The sequence below is a fragment of the Zosterops lateralis genome, assembly GCF_965231275.1.
Source record: "Zosterops lateralis genome assembly, chromosome: 1".
NCBI lineage: Eukaryota > Metazoa > Chordata > Aves > Passeriformes > Zosteropidae > Zosterops > Zosterops lateralis.
The window spans coordinates 125,969,580-125,984,557 of NC_139762.1; the positions used below are offsets into that span (position 1 = coordinate 125,969,580).

Here is a 14,978-nt window from a genome sequence, read left to right on the forward strand (position 1 = left end):
AGCTCATTGAGCCAAAAACTCTTGCTTGACCAGCTTTGTGTAATTGTACTGCTTTGATCAGTTGCATAAACATCTGAGAAAACTCTCACTTTTCTGATGCCAGGATTTATTATTTTTTTTTGCCTAAATTTATCCTTTGGTGAACAATATATTTTTTAAATTAAATTATGTTACTTCCTTCATTAAAGGATAATCCTTACTGAAAACAACAGACCCATTCCGTAAAATATCTCATCTGACCTTAGAATCATTAAATGAGGATTTGTTAATGAGAAATTTATCTGAAGAAAGAGAAAAGAAAACTTGACTCTTTGCATCTCTTTAGAATTCTAAGTCTTATATCTGTTGCACAGGTAGAACTCACAGTTTATTGAGGGGGGGAATTGAAATGATATTGAAGAAAAGAGTAGGGTTTTTTTAACTTAGAGTGTGCTTCTGTATACTTTTCTTCTAGAATAGTTAAGGTTCAATTATAGCTACCTTTTTGTGCTCTGGTGACATACCAGGACTCTGCCTGTGTAGCAGTTTGAGTGAGTTTGTGTTTTATTTTTTGGGAAAAAGTAAATGAATACTTTCAGCTAGAGAATGTTTTAATCACCTTGAGTGTTCAAAGCTAAACTATGTAAAGAAAGAAAAGTGGATGGGATACAGTTATTTGAATTACTTCAATTTTTACCTGGATTAATTCATCATAGTCATTTTGGAAGTGAATCTGCTTTCAGTATTAAATATACAGCTCTGTGTGGCCACCAGCCACACACAAATCCTCAGGCCCATTAAGATCGGAAATATCTGAACCGTGCCACCATTCAGTTCTTTGGCAGACAGCTTTTTGCTTTTGTGCACTATTGTTTTACAGTCACCACAGAGAAGTCTTTGGTTAGAGGGTTATTGTGATTGTGTGGTCTTCTAAAGCAGAATAGACTAACTGCATTTGCTGCTGAAATAATGATGATTCTCTGTTCACGTGTAGTAGATGGTGGCTGGAACCACTACACAACAACTACAGCTCGATTTTGAGTGTAATTAATGCATTTCCTTCTGATCCTTGATCTATTTCTCCTTCAGAGGAAAAATATCATAGATTAGTTTTGCCTGAATTTGCTCCTGTAAACTCTTACTTGATATTTTTGTATTGCAAATGCTATATAAAGCAGCATTAGTTCCTAAGACACTCCTTGGAAAACCTTGGTTTCCTTATATCAAAATTCCATTCTGCACCCACACACACTAAAAGTTAGCGTCCACAAAATTTTAGGGGTGGATGCTTTTAATTATAAATCAGAGCATGGATCCTATAGTCTGTGGGATTTGTGCCTTTTATTTTTTCTCATGCTTTGTATTTTTGGGAGCTACCTGGGGACTTCTGCAAGGTTACTTCTGCAAGTATATGAGCTTAGCATGTTTACATAATAATGTAATCTCTTTTTTTCCCTCTTAACCTTACTGTCTGCTGGTATAATTTTACCCATTCGCGTATGAATGCAGCTGCATTTAAAAAAAAATGACAATGTTTGGAAATAGCCAAACATCCAGGGAAGTTGTCATTTACTGAGGAAGCAAAACCCCTTATGTTGGCAATAATCACTGTGCTTGGAAATGTTTATTATGGTAAAATGTGTTCTTAAGCAAGAACTTAGTGCTTATCTGCTGACACATGCTTCCTCCAAACTTGTGTGAACTGCACCTCTTTGTGCAAGCGCTGGAGTTTGCTGTAGGAAGGGAAAGGGAGGGTAGATTGTGTTGGAAGCAAGTATGCAAAAAGCATATCTTATTATCATATAAGTTTTTTTGCAAAATCAGGTTAAAAATGGCATGATGGGTTTTTTTTTTTGCAGAATGAATAGTCTTCAGGACTAGTGGTAATCTTAGAACACAGTGAGAAAATAATATGAGTAATAAATTTCCCTCATTGAAAGTCCTCTTGTTTTTTAAATAGGCTTCGATGTTGTCAGCAGAAAATGATCCACTTGGGCCTTTACCACCAGGTTGGGGTAAGTTAATTAACTGTGGATTTCAGGGAGTGGCACTTACAGAAATTTGGAATGCAGTTGTATAATGGATTTTTTCCTTTTTCCCCTTAGAAAGGAGAGTGGATTCAAATGATAGGGTGTATTTTGTAAATCATAACACAAAGACGACACAGTGGGAAGACCCTCGAACTCAAGGGTAGGTGTGTATAAGGACTATGCAGATTCAGAAGAACTTGCTTAGTTCTTTATATCATGATATGAGGGGAAAAAGCACTGCCTGCAATTTCTTTTGCAGTTTACAAAATGAAGACCCTCTTCCAGAGGGCTGGGAAATCAGATATACCAGAGAAGGTGTCAGATACTTTGTTGATCATAATACAAGAACGACCACCTTCAATGATCCTCGTACTGGGAAATCTTCTGTGTAAGTGAGAAATTAAATATATTTTTGAATGTTTTACCTTGTTATAGTTTAATAGTGAAGCTTTCTCATACTATAAAATGACCTACACTTTAAGGTGGAATTGCACACTAAATTATGAACAACTTTTTATATTATAAATTGAATATATTTTAAAATTTTATTTGTAACTTTATGACACATTTTGCTGTACTGCTCTAATGTTCAGTAGTTTTTATATGCTTTTCAAATACCAATATTTAATAATTTTATACATAGAGAGGGGCAATGAAGTTAACTTGAATAATAAACTAATGTAACTAATAGTTGCATTTTTAAAGTAACAGCAAATGGTCATTATGAGTATTGTTTATAATGATACACACTCTAGCAACAGTACTGTCTAAACAAAATAATTCTAAATGCTTCTGAAAATGTTTACATGCAAACCTTCTTTTAAATATTTTGATTAGAAGCATTTACCCAGCTTATAGTGGCTTTCTTAAATGTCTTTTGTATGGAGTAGGGTTTACTTCTGACAACAAAGCCTGTAGAATGTTGCACTAGAAAGTCCTTCATAGTTCCAGAGGCAGCTGAGTTTATAAAGCCTAACTTAGCAGTCTTTCTCTCAGTGACGATAATAAATTAGATGTCTCTCCTTTATATGACTTGTCATTTTTACACATTTCATAGGGATTTGATATCCTCTTGAACTTCTATCTTTCTATCAAATTTGGTAAACTGGCTTGCCAAAAAAAAAACATGAGTGAGGGATGGTGGAAAGGAAGACTGGCAGTCCAAACCACCAGCTGCATTTGATAATATCTTACAATCACAAATTTTGTGTATTTTTGAAATCTTCAGGCTTTTGTTTAACATTGAAAGTATTATTTGATGTCTGCATGCTTAATGTATCTCAAATATGTTTCCTTACAGAAATAAAGGGCCGCAGATTGCTTATGAGCGTAGCTTTAGGTGGAAACTTGCTCATTTCCGTTACTTGTGTCAGGTAATGATTTAGTAATTATTTATTTATTGAAACTCTGTGAATTTTTACATATGTATGTGCTGCCTTTTAATGCTATTGCCTTATGATTACAGTCCAATGCACTGCCAAGTCATGTGAAAATCAATGTATCCAGACAGACTTTGTTTGAGGATTCCTTCCAGCAAGTAAGCCTGCAAAAATTATTGTTTGTTTATCAAGACAAAGCAGAAGAGCAAAAATGGCCATAGGGCTAGTTCAGACTAATGGTCCTTCAGGGACAGTTATCTTCCCCTGGTATTAGCTAGTGGGGGTTTCTTAGGGAAGACTGTCAGAAAAGAAATACTGTATATAATACTTTTACCACATGATCTTTCATTTTCCAGCTGTTTACAATTGAAATGCTTCTTGAGCTTGAAGTGGTTTCTGAGTATTTTAATAATCCTCCAGGGATTTCTCTTCTTTGAGCTTGTCTGAGCTCCTCTTGTGAACTTTTTACATCTACAGCCTCGTGTAGTAGAGTTCCATAGCTTAACCACCTGTGGCATCAGCCACATTGGATTTGCTCTTCTGATTCCTGTGTGTGTTTAGATACCTTACAATATGTTGTTTTCCTCCAATTAGAACTGGTGTCCTGCTTTGTCCTTGAAGGATTAAATCTGTGTAATTGAAGCTTACAGTTTTTGAGCTCTTAGAGTCTGCAGCCAATGTATGGTTAAAATTCTTGCTTCTGTCACCAGAAGACCTTTTGGCCGTGATTCTCTATAAGTAAAAAGTATATTATAAATGAAAGTATATTGAACATAGTCTGAATTAAATTATTTCTTGTAAGTGATTTCCCTAAAACCAAAAATAACATATATCAGATGAAGTGCCTTTTTGCGTATTTTCCTTAAATAATGACTGCCTTAGGAAGAATGTAAGAACAGTGTATCCATACAGCAATACTTTCCAGATAGTCCTTCCACTTGCTAGCAGTCTGCTGCTTAAGGACTTTAGGTCCAAGTTGGTATTTTTGTGCGTAGTTCATTGGTTGCTTGTTCCATGAGATGGTCTACTTGCTTTTCAAATTTGTGTAACATTTGAACATATACAATTTCTGTATCAACATAAATTAAATCTGATTGAGTGATGAAGTGACAATGCATAATTTGTACTTATTAATTTTTTTTGATAGATTATGGCGTTAAAACCCTATGATTTGAGGAGAAGATTATATGTTATATTTAGAGGAGAAGAAGGATTGGATTATGGTGGCTTGGCAAGGTAAAATGATTTTTCTTAAATAGCTTTTTTTTTTTTTTTGATAGCACTCTAGCCTTGATTTCTCTTGCAGTTTGACCCTATGATACCTTTTTAGTCCCCCTAAATGTATTAAGGAGGTGGAACTGGCAGCACTGGCCATTTTCACAGGTTACAACTTCACATTGGTAAAACTATGGTCTCAGTTGTTCAGTTCCTTGACAAAGAGTGATGTTTAAATTGGAATGAAATTAATTGCTCTGGACTGAGTTATTTCAGAAACTTTCAATCAGAAAGTTCAATTTTCCTAGAAGTGAGGACTGTGGGAAAGTAAGGTGTTCTGCTTATTTGGAAAAATGGCAAGTGAGCACCAGATTGGGGCTGATAAGAACAGAAAGGAAATAAACGAAATGAGAGTAGTGCAGGCATGAAGGAACAACAGACAGATTATGTTGCCTCCACTGGAATGTGAAACAGCTGGACTATGGGTTTTTCTAGAATCTGAAGTAGAACTCAGATGGTAAGAATCTGATAACAGGAAAACCATAGACAAAGTTTCATTTCTTGACCACTGAGAATACAACCACTGACTACTGCTACCGGTTACATAAATGAATTTTTATTGCTTTGAAAAAAAAAAAATCAGTACTACTGTATATCCAGGGAATTGGTAGAGGTCATAGATGATAAAATTGTTCTTGTTAGGTTGTTTTGGGTGTTGTTTTTTTTTTTTTTGTTTTTTTTTGGTTTTTTTTTGGTTTTTTTTTTTTTTTTTTTTTTTTTTTTTTGTTTTGTTTTGTTTTGTTTTGTTTTGTTTTGTTTTGTTTTTTATCATAAAGATGTTCAGGTTTGGCTTTGTTCTGGTTTTATGGAGCTTCCTGTGTTAAAATTGAATTCAGTGAAAATGTGTAGTATTTATAAGTAAGGAAGCTTGCCTCTGAAGGTTGAGCTTTGGATATGTGGTGTTCTGTTTCCGATTACAGTATCACATAGACTTTTGGGGAGTGATTTGAGGGAGGAATTCAATTTTTGCTTTGCATGGGTTACATTTGGTTGGTGTCTCTATTGTGAGGGCCATAGGTTTAGGATGGGAACTGAAACAGTTCATAGATCTTTCCATAGAAAAGATGTTAGAATAATTTAACTGAAGTGTGTTGATCAAAGAAAGTAGGAGAATAAATAAATCAGTAAATAAATAAATATTACAGAAGTAGCATAGTTTCATAGTTACTTAAGTCTTGTTCAAGACTTTGTATGTAAAACTGAGAACCAGCCAGGATCTCATTGTAACTTGAGCTGAGAATTCTTAAGTGACACTAAATAAATGTTCATGTACTGACTAATGAAATTCTGCATTCATACAAATATAGATCAGCTGTCTCTCAGCAGACTAAACTCAGTGTTCCGGTCAGATTTTTACCTTGTATGTAGCAGGACCAATCTGACATTATGTCCTGTGGCAAGTTTTAGCTGTTGATGTGAAATATTCATTGCTTCTGCAACTTCTTGTTAATGACTGATTTGGTTTATTCCTCCCTTGTTATCTGACTTGTTCCAATTTAAATGCTTATTAAATTTGATGCTTTTATGTAGTTAATGTAATTGTCTCAGTATGAAACTTGCCTAGAATACTGTGCAACATTCTCTTGGTTACTGGGAGATACACAGAACCCTGTTAGGGTTATTGGATCCTGGCTGCCTTTCTCTGTTTACTCTGCTGGGCCTTTGGGTTGGAAGCATATCATACTGAATCACGATCCATGACTTAAATTTCATGGGCACTGTTAGGGGAAACATGCCAGCAAACCTCATTTCTATTCTTTGATCTTGAGTAAATAGGTGGAACGGGTAGAAGAGATGCCTCTTGACTGTGACAGCTGAAAGGCAGTTCAGAAGGGAATTCAGCCCCTACAGTTATTATAGGACAGACTTTCAGCTATTTTTATGGGTTGTCCCCAGGCCTGGTTGTTTAGTACCAAATCTTTAGTGCCTGATACATAAGCTCCTGAGTGTGTATGACTGTTCTGAGGTCTCTGCAAATACTATATGCAAATACTATAAAGCAAGAAATATTATGAAAGTCACCTATCTGAAGACTGAAATACCAGATTCTGGTATTATTTCAGATCAGCTGAGTTGAAAAAAAATTAAAGTAGTGAAAAATATGTATCAAAAAGATACTTTTACACTGTCGTGTTGTGTAGGCTTAACCAATGCATGGTAATTCTTTAAACTACAGTAACTCAGTGAGTGTTAGACTGTCAGACTGGAAAAGCAATTAAGGTGTACGGAGGTTTCAATTTGTTTTGTTTTATCTAAGTTGTTTATAATAAGCATGGAATAATCTGTGATTTTTTTGCATAAAGATGTGAGCTGTAGACAGTAAAATAGGCATGAGGAGGGTAAATGCTGTGTACTGGTTGAGGCAAGGTCTGTGTTAGAAAAAAATGTTACTGATAGGCAGCTAAAACCTGTGCTGTGAGGGTGTGTTCAAGATGAAAATCTTAACTATAATTTCTAAATTCTGGAAACCATGATTTTCTAACATTATTGGGTCTGATAATTAACTTTCTATATTTATTCTATAAAATACCATATATTATTCTGTGATTATAATACAACACTGTTTATATTATTTTTCAAAGTTGCATATATTTTGACCATTTTGCTAGTTACCTAAGGGGAATGATGATAAACATCTGTATTTGATGGTTTTTATGTGTATACATGTTTTTTTTTCCTTAGAGAATGGTTTTTCTTGCTTTCCCATGAAGTACTGAACCCTATGTACTGCCTATTTGAATATGCTGGCAAGAGCAACTATTGCCTGCAGATAAATCCAGCATCAACAATCAATCCTGACCATCTTTCATATTTCTGTTTCATTGGGCGCTTTATTGCCATGGTAGGTTAGATTTTTAAGGTTTTATATTTGCTGTAGTTACACATTTACTCCTGAACAGTATTTGTTTGTACAGTAATTAATGGTTATATTAATGAAGAGTAAAGGAATGGAAGATTAAGGCCTATTCCCTGAGAGTTAAGTCCCTTGCGCACATATGTTTCCTGGGAGAGTGATCAAAGTTAATATGACTTTTGATATAATATTTTATTTTCATCAATTGGATGTGTGTGCTTCATGCAGACTGTTGTCTGAGTGTCTGAATACTGATGCTCTGAAAAATGTGACTAATATTTTGTGAAAAAGACTCCTCAGTTGGACTTGGTATACCTTAGTATATTTGAAAAAGTGAGTTAGAATGTTTTGCAGAGTACACTGGGCCTTAATTTAAATGTATATGCTTAGATATAAAAGTCAAATACTGAGGAGACCAGAAGCTGCCAGAGAGCTGATTCTCTGCCATCCAGTTTCTCTGAACTACAAACTGATCAGGCATGTTGTATCATTTCTTCAGTATCACTGAGTTGGTCTTCTGTAGTGACTCCTATTCTGTCACATTTCTCTCTTTCCATGTAGTGATGCAGTCATCTTTCCACATAGTCATCATGTCTACAGGTAGTCCTCAGCAACATCCCTCAACTCGGTGAATAGTGAAACCAAAAAGAGTAGATACAAGTGCATCTTCATACTGAAGAGACTATTGCCTTGTGTTGCTCAGGGTTTTTGTACAGAATTAAAATACATAGAAGCCGAGTGTAACATAAGTGAAAAATACTTTTAGACTTAAATTAGGTTTGGATGGTTTCTCAGTTCTGCTTTTCTTATGAATGCTTCTTAAGAAATGTATTCAGCTATGACAATCTCTGATTTCAAGCATTTTATGACTGAGTTCACAATTTTTGTGCTGTCATGAAAATTTACCTCATTGGGTTAACACTTTCAATAGGCTGCCACCTTTTTTCTTTATTTTAGAGTCCTCAGCAGCTTACAGAGCCACTTAGCAGGAAGGGGTGATAAAGCCAGTTAGGTGCCAGAGCCAGTGTTTGTTTCAGCTGGTGATTTTTGATCTTGTGTGTAACTTCAGGAAAGTGATTTCATAACAGTGCAGATCATAGTAGAGAACTTAATTAAAGTAATTAATGCAATTAAAAGACAAACTTTTATTCCCTGAAGTGTTCATGTGTTTATATTTTAAATTCTCTAAGCGGGGCAAGAGAAAGACCCGTGTAATGCTGCCTGATGTGGTCTCTTGCAAGGCTTGAGTGTATTCATGGTTTATACTGGATGGAACTTTCTGCAGTGCTTCCTGGGATACCCTCTAGTGGCTTAAGATAGCTCAGGTAATAATCCAACTGGGAAATGAAGTTGCAGTTTCTGTTCTTCTCACAGTTATAAAACAATAGTGAGATTTTTAGTTTGAAGTACTGAAGTAGCTGCAGTTGTTTTCAACTGAAGCAGGATTAAACATAAAGAATACACATCTAATTTCATAATAAAAACCTATTTAATGAAGTTGGCTGAGGCAACTTTTATATTTTGCTGTAGATTATCATACACATCAAATAAGGTGATTTAAGAGCTTAATTTTGCAAAAGCAGAAAATCATATGTCGAGATGCTGCACTTGATGTGGCATTTCTATCAGGTCACCCCTCCCATGAGAAGAATAGACTAATTTAAATCAAATAGATGTGTAAACAAATAAATAAATAAATAAAGGCCTTTAAGAGAACCTCTTTAAGGTCTCCTTAAGCAGAAGAAAATGCATGCTAGACTAAGCCTAAAAGGGGGAAATTCGATGAGGAAAAAAGATGGAGCCTAGAGGAAGCAGGCTGTTAATTGGCTCTTCTGCTCACAGAATTTCAGTTGAGAGGAAAGAAAAGCAATGAATGCCATACATGGCCTATGTTTAGGATTTTTTTTTTTTAAAGAGCTGTTCTAGTGAAGAAAGTGTACTTGATAAAGGTGAGGAGAAGAAAGGGTTTTCATGGTTATGTTGTGTTCTGTGAGCTGTGAGATGCACTGAGTCACTGTAGAGGTTAACACTCCGTGTGTGTGTGTAATGCTGTGCTTCAGTAATAGAAATCACCTTACACCCTGTGTGCATGTGTGGTGAGACAAGTGACCATGTTTTGGGTTTGAGGGTATTTTCAGTTTTGTGGAGAACTTAATTCCTCAGTTCTGTTACTCACTTATAGAAAACCCCGTGATTCCCAAAGCTCTTTCTTACAAGCTGCAGTAGCATTCTTTAAAGGATGATGTTGCTGGATGTATGTCTGCATGTAGTAAAAAATGGCAGTAATACTTAGGTGGACCCAAATAACACTTGGCAATTATGCCTATTCACATAATTAAGGCAAGAAAGGATGAAGTCCTCTTATGAGAAGTTTAATTTAATAAAAGAATTTATAAATATTAATAACTTACGCTTGGAAAAATTTTGTCCATTTTTTCTGCTTCCCATTTAATTTAATGTTTTGTTCTTTATAAATATGGCTTTACAAAGCTGCTATTGCTGTTTGGTGCTTTTTATTATTTAAAGGAAAAAAAAAAAAAAGACTTCAAGTCCAGAAACACATTCAGTAGTTCGGTAAAAACTAAACATATATTTCTGTTCAACAGGCACTGTTTCATGGGAAATTTATTGACACTGGTTTTTCTCTGCCTTTCTACAAACGAATGCTGAGCAAAAAGCTTACTATTAAAGACCTGGAATCTATTGATACTGAATTTTATAACTCCCTAATTTGGATAAGGTTTGTGGTTTATTTTTTTGTGTGTCTCTTTGATATTTTATAGATCTTTCTGTTCATATAGAATTCATTGCAGTATTTTTTTTTCTTTTCATCCAGGGATAATAACATTGAGGAGTGTAACTTGGAAATGTACTTCTGTGTGGATATGGAGCTCTTAGGAAAAGTAACCTCACATGAACTGAAATCCGGAGGTTCAAATATTTTAGTAACTGAGGAAAACAAAGAAGAATATATTGGGTAGGAAGGTGTAGATACTGAAAAAAGTGTTCCATGTTTCTCCTGTTGCTTTAGTCTTTTTTGACACAGTGTTTTCTGTTGGTTTGGTTTTGTTGGTCTTTTTTAATTTTTTTCCCATGTTACTATGTAATTCTTGTGACTGTTACTGAAATGGTTATTGGTACATTTTATGATCTTGATATAATTGCTTGGTGCAAAAGGAGACCATGTGGAGAGAAGATGATATGTACAAAGGGAGAACAGGTGAAACTGAAATGAGCAAGCCTATTTTCAATAACTTCAGGTAACAGATCCAGGTAGAGGGAAGAAATCTGTTAGACAGAAGATTCTAAAATTCTATAGAACTTTGCTATAAATGTGGAAACTGAAATTCAGAATGGTGTGTAACATGATGTGATTTCAACTTTTTTTAAAACTCTTTCTGCTACTGTTTTCTGCTTAAATCCTAATTATATCACTGCCCTTCTTTTTCTGAACCTCTGCTTCTGATCTGTCTATTCAGTGATCCCAAAAGCAGATGTACACAGACCCTTTTCTGTGATATAGTATATGTCCAGTGCTGCACATAAAGTTTCCACTAAAATTAGCAGTCTTCAGTTTCTCAGAGAAATAGTGTCTATAGTATATAGATAAATTAAGGTTAATAATAATACTTCTTTTTAACTGCAGTGGTAATCTAAGTTACATCTTGCTACTTTACTATTATATAAATTTGAATATTTTTGATAATACAGTATAGTAGGTTCCTTATAGTTAATGGAATTGAACAGTGTAAGAAAAGAAGCTTGTGGGATTCTTACCTGATGGGATCACATACTCAATCCTATGTGTTTGAACTTCTTCATGTTGAATGCCAATTGATGTTTAATTCCTGTTTTGTTTTGCTCTATCCCAGGCTAATGGCAGAGTGGCGATTTTCTCGGGGAGTTAGAGAACAAACCAAAGCTTTTCTTGATGGTTTTAATGAAGTAGTGCCTCTACAATGGCTACATTATTTTGATGAAAAGGAACTGGAGGTGAGGTTTTTTATTCAGCATTTTTACCTTTTGCAAAGGTAATATGTATGGAGAGATTAAATGGATAGGTCAGCTTGAATCTCTTGTCTATGCATGCTGCATGCTGTGATAGCTTCTGGAACATGGAGAATTTATTAGGAGCAGTGGGATTAAATCATGATGAAAATTGAATCAATGTTTCGAATCAGTGTTTTGTGGTGTTCAGCATTAAAATATATTTTTGAAAGTTTCTGTGAAAGTATCTGAGATCACTGATGGATCTATGAGTCACAGAGTTTTCCCTCTGTGGTAGATGGGTAAAATTACCATGTAACAGATGACACAGAATTGGTTGTAGTGTATAGTGATTGCTTAGTATCAAATACATGGTCAAAGACAGGTTCTAGGGTTCTTATATTTAAAGACAGAAAACTGGAGGAACCAACAAGGCATGAAACAGAACTTTGCAGATCTTCAGTATGCAACCCAAGGGCTGATAACAGGGATTGTTTGCATGCTCCACATTTACTTTACAATCAGCCTGGCCCGTGTTCACTCTTGGGGTTGTGATTTGGAGTAGGGACAAAAGGCTCTGTAGTGCTGTACTCATTTATTTCTGTGTGACTTGCCAATGTTCCCTCTGTATAATGAGCAGTTTTGTGAAACCTTCTTAAGTTAAATAGGGAGGATTTTTTTCTAAGAAAAGACTTTGCTCAGTCTTATTCAGTGTTCAGTTTTGTAGAAGGCTTTGCCTTTAGAACTTTAAGCTTTCATTGCCACTTGTAATGAATACTTTTCAGACTTACCCTTTGCAGTATGTTTTATCTTTATTAGTAGTAAGTCGCAGCAATTTAATCATCATGGTTTTGGAATATGAGGTGAAGATTTAATGGAAATATGCTCCTTAATTTAAAAATTCCTCTTGTGGAAGAGGCAGTATCTTCTATTATTAAGCTATTAGTTGGAAGATACCAAGTTTCTGGTATTCAGTCTTTCAGACCACTTAAATACATACACAATTTTGGAGTAGCTCTGTTAACGTAGGATAAAGGAAAATCTAATTGTGTAGTAAACTGAAAAAATTACCAGTCCTTTTTTCAGAGCAGAAACCTTCACTTTTGTTACCATGTCTCATACAAAATAGAAAACACTCTTAATTTATGTGTATAATGTGAAGAAATCATTCCCTTTTCTAGGTTATGCTCTGTGGTATGCAAGAAGTGGATTTAGCAGACTGGCAGAGGAACACTGTGTATCGTCATTACACAAGGAATAGCAAGCAGATCATATGGTTCTGGCAGGTATGTTCATCAGTGACATTTCTGACTTCTGTACTTTTGTTTTGATCTGTAGCACAAATGACATGTGGAGTTGAGGGCTGTCCAAATGAAGGTTCTTACAGCCTCTTTTTTTCTTTTCAGAGAAGGAAAGGAGGATTACTGGTCTTTAGGGAGGATACTTTAGGGTGAGAAATGGCAGATAGATACACATATTACATTTGGATGCTGGCTTATGAATATTTTCTTCTGTATTTTGTCCTTACTGATTATTCAGTGAGGTTTATTTTATTCTTAGTGATCTACCTTCTAAATGTTCTTACATGTAGTACACCTGTACATCTTCACTTTCCACTGAAGGGAGCCTACAAGAATGATGGAGAGGATTTTTACAAGGGCATGTAGTGACAGGACAAGGGGAAATGGACTCAGAAAGAAAGTAGCTTCAGGTTAGATATTAGGAGGAAGTTCTTTGCTGTGAGGGCACTGGAATAGATTGTCCAGAGAAGCTGTGGATGCCCCATCCCTAGAGGTGTTCAAGGCCAGGCCTGAATGGAGCTCTGAGCAACCTGGTCGAGTGGAAAATGTGCCTGCTGTGGCAGAGAGGTTAAAACTAGATTATCTTAAAGGTCCCTTTCAACCCAAACCATTCTGATTCTGTGATCTAAAAACGTCACATAGTACTTACGATTATTTGTCATATTAACTGTTCCAGTCTAGCACTGACTAATCTTCCCTCATATTTTAATGACGTTGGCTAAGGAAAACCCTCAAATACTATTCAGGCTCACAGCTTCTACGTATTTTCCTGAAGAGAAGTCAGACCTAGGGTCTTCCTGTCTTTTGAAAAATCAGCATTTTGGAGATGCTTTTGACTAAGTTTCTCTGGGAAAGTTATGCAAAAAACTTCCTATCTTACTTATATTGTAAGATCTGATGATATATCTTTTTAAGATGCTTGGTACTGAAATAATCAACATTTATATGCAAGTTTTTCTTAGTCTTGAAATGGCCAATCTGTGGCTAGACTAGTGCTGTGTTTAATAACAATGGCAGTAGTCTTCATACAAAGCATTGGCATGATTTATATTTCAGTGTAGAATAAAATAGGTAAGGATTCTTCTTATTTGCTGTTCCCAGCCTTCACCTTATAATGGCTGACAGTGCTTATAATCTGAAATCTCTGTACTTTTCCCTCCACTCCATTTTGCTAAAGTAAAGAAATGCAAACTGGTACCAAACAAGGTGGTGTATTTTTAAATGAAAGTATACTTTTTCCACCGTCTCATGGGGTTTTTGTTTTCGTCCAACTGTGTTAAAGCTTTTTATTAAGTAATTTTAATTTCTGTGCCTAGTTTGTAAAAGAAACAGACAACGAGGTTCGCATGCGACTTCTGCAGTTTGTCACTGGCACTTGCAGATTACCACTGGGTGGATTTGCTGAACTTATGGGTAAGTAAAAGGTGATCAGAACTGTTTTTTACATTGTCACTGTTTCATTTGTAAATGAACCATGCTGCAGATGTACAGATCAGAGGAACTTCATCACCTTGGATTTAGAAGGGCCTTTTAATCTTAAATCCCATGAATATGTTAATAAACTATTTGGAAATAAGCTTGTTTTTGTGAGAAGCGTCTTCATGTAACTAATGAACTCTGCTGTGTCTGAGTTGTGTCTTATGTCATGTATATATCATGTATGCTACTTAAAAAGTAACAGATTACACTTTATAAAATGTTCTTTTCTAGGAAGTAATGGTCCTCAGAAATTCTGCATTGAAAAAGTTGGTAAGGAAACCTGGTTACCAAGAAGTCACACTTGGTGAGTTGTTATGTGTAAACTTTCTGTACCTTTAGTGGTTTATCTCTTATAGGCTTGCTTTGGCTAAATCAAATGAAATCTAATTTGGATCAATTCTTTACCTCCATCTTCAGCTTCATTTGATTGCTCTCACATGCCAGTGTAGAAAACTTTGCTAGTTTCCCTCTTCCTAAATTTTGCAACTGTGCTGAACAGTTTGTCTGTATCAGATCTGTCAAAAGTATGAGAACATCCTTGTGTAGAACTGAAAGGTATTTTCCTAATTCTTTTAGAGAATATTAAATAACTGAACAAGTCATGTTAGTAGTAGGCACATAGTTATTAGATACAGTTTTTATGCAGTAACATTATAAGAGATAAAATGTATAGTTACAAGACGTAGCGTGAAAG

The 14,978-nt window shown here is 35.3% G+C and overlaps 1 protein-coding gene across 4 annotated transcripts in view; it reads left to right on the plus strand.

The window, feature by feature from the left end:
• WWP1 (WW domain containing E3 ubiquitin protein ligase 1) overlaps window positions 1–14,978 on the plus strand; it is a 59,035-nt gene that overhangs the window by 41,517 nt on the left and 2,540 nt on the right. For all 4 annotated transcript variants that reach the window (XM_083867504.1, XM_083867505.1, XM_083867502.1 and 1 more), the window contains exons 11-23: window positions 1,940–1,994; window positions 2,085–2,169; window positions 2,269–2,397; window positions 3,310–3,382; window positions 3,475–3,546; window positions 4,536–4,624; window positions 7,346–7,505; window positions 10,124–10,257; window positions 10,354–10,494; window positions 11,390–11,510; window positions 12,686–12,790; window positions 14,122–14,218; window positions 14,516–14,588. In XM_083867504.1, the coding sequence (XP_083723630.1) occupies window positions 1,940–1,994; window positions 2,085–2,169; window positions 2,269–2,397; window positions 3,310–3,382; window positions 3,475–3,546; window positions 4,536–4,624; window positions 7,346–7,505; window positions 10,124–10,257; window positions 10,354–10,494; window positions 11,390–11,510; window positions 12,686–12,790; window positions 14,122–14,218; window positions 14,516–14,588 (1,334 nt within the window). The remainder of the gene's footprint in view (window positions 1–1,939; window positions 1,995–2,084; window positions 2,170–2,268; window positions 2,398–3,309; window positions 3,383–3,474; window positions 3,547–4,535; window positions 4,625–7,345; window positions 7,506–10,123; window positions 10,258–10,353; window positions 10,495–11,389; window positions 11,511–12,685; window positions 12,791–14,121; window positions 14,219–14,515; window positions 14,589–14,978) is intronic.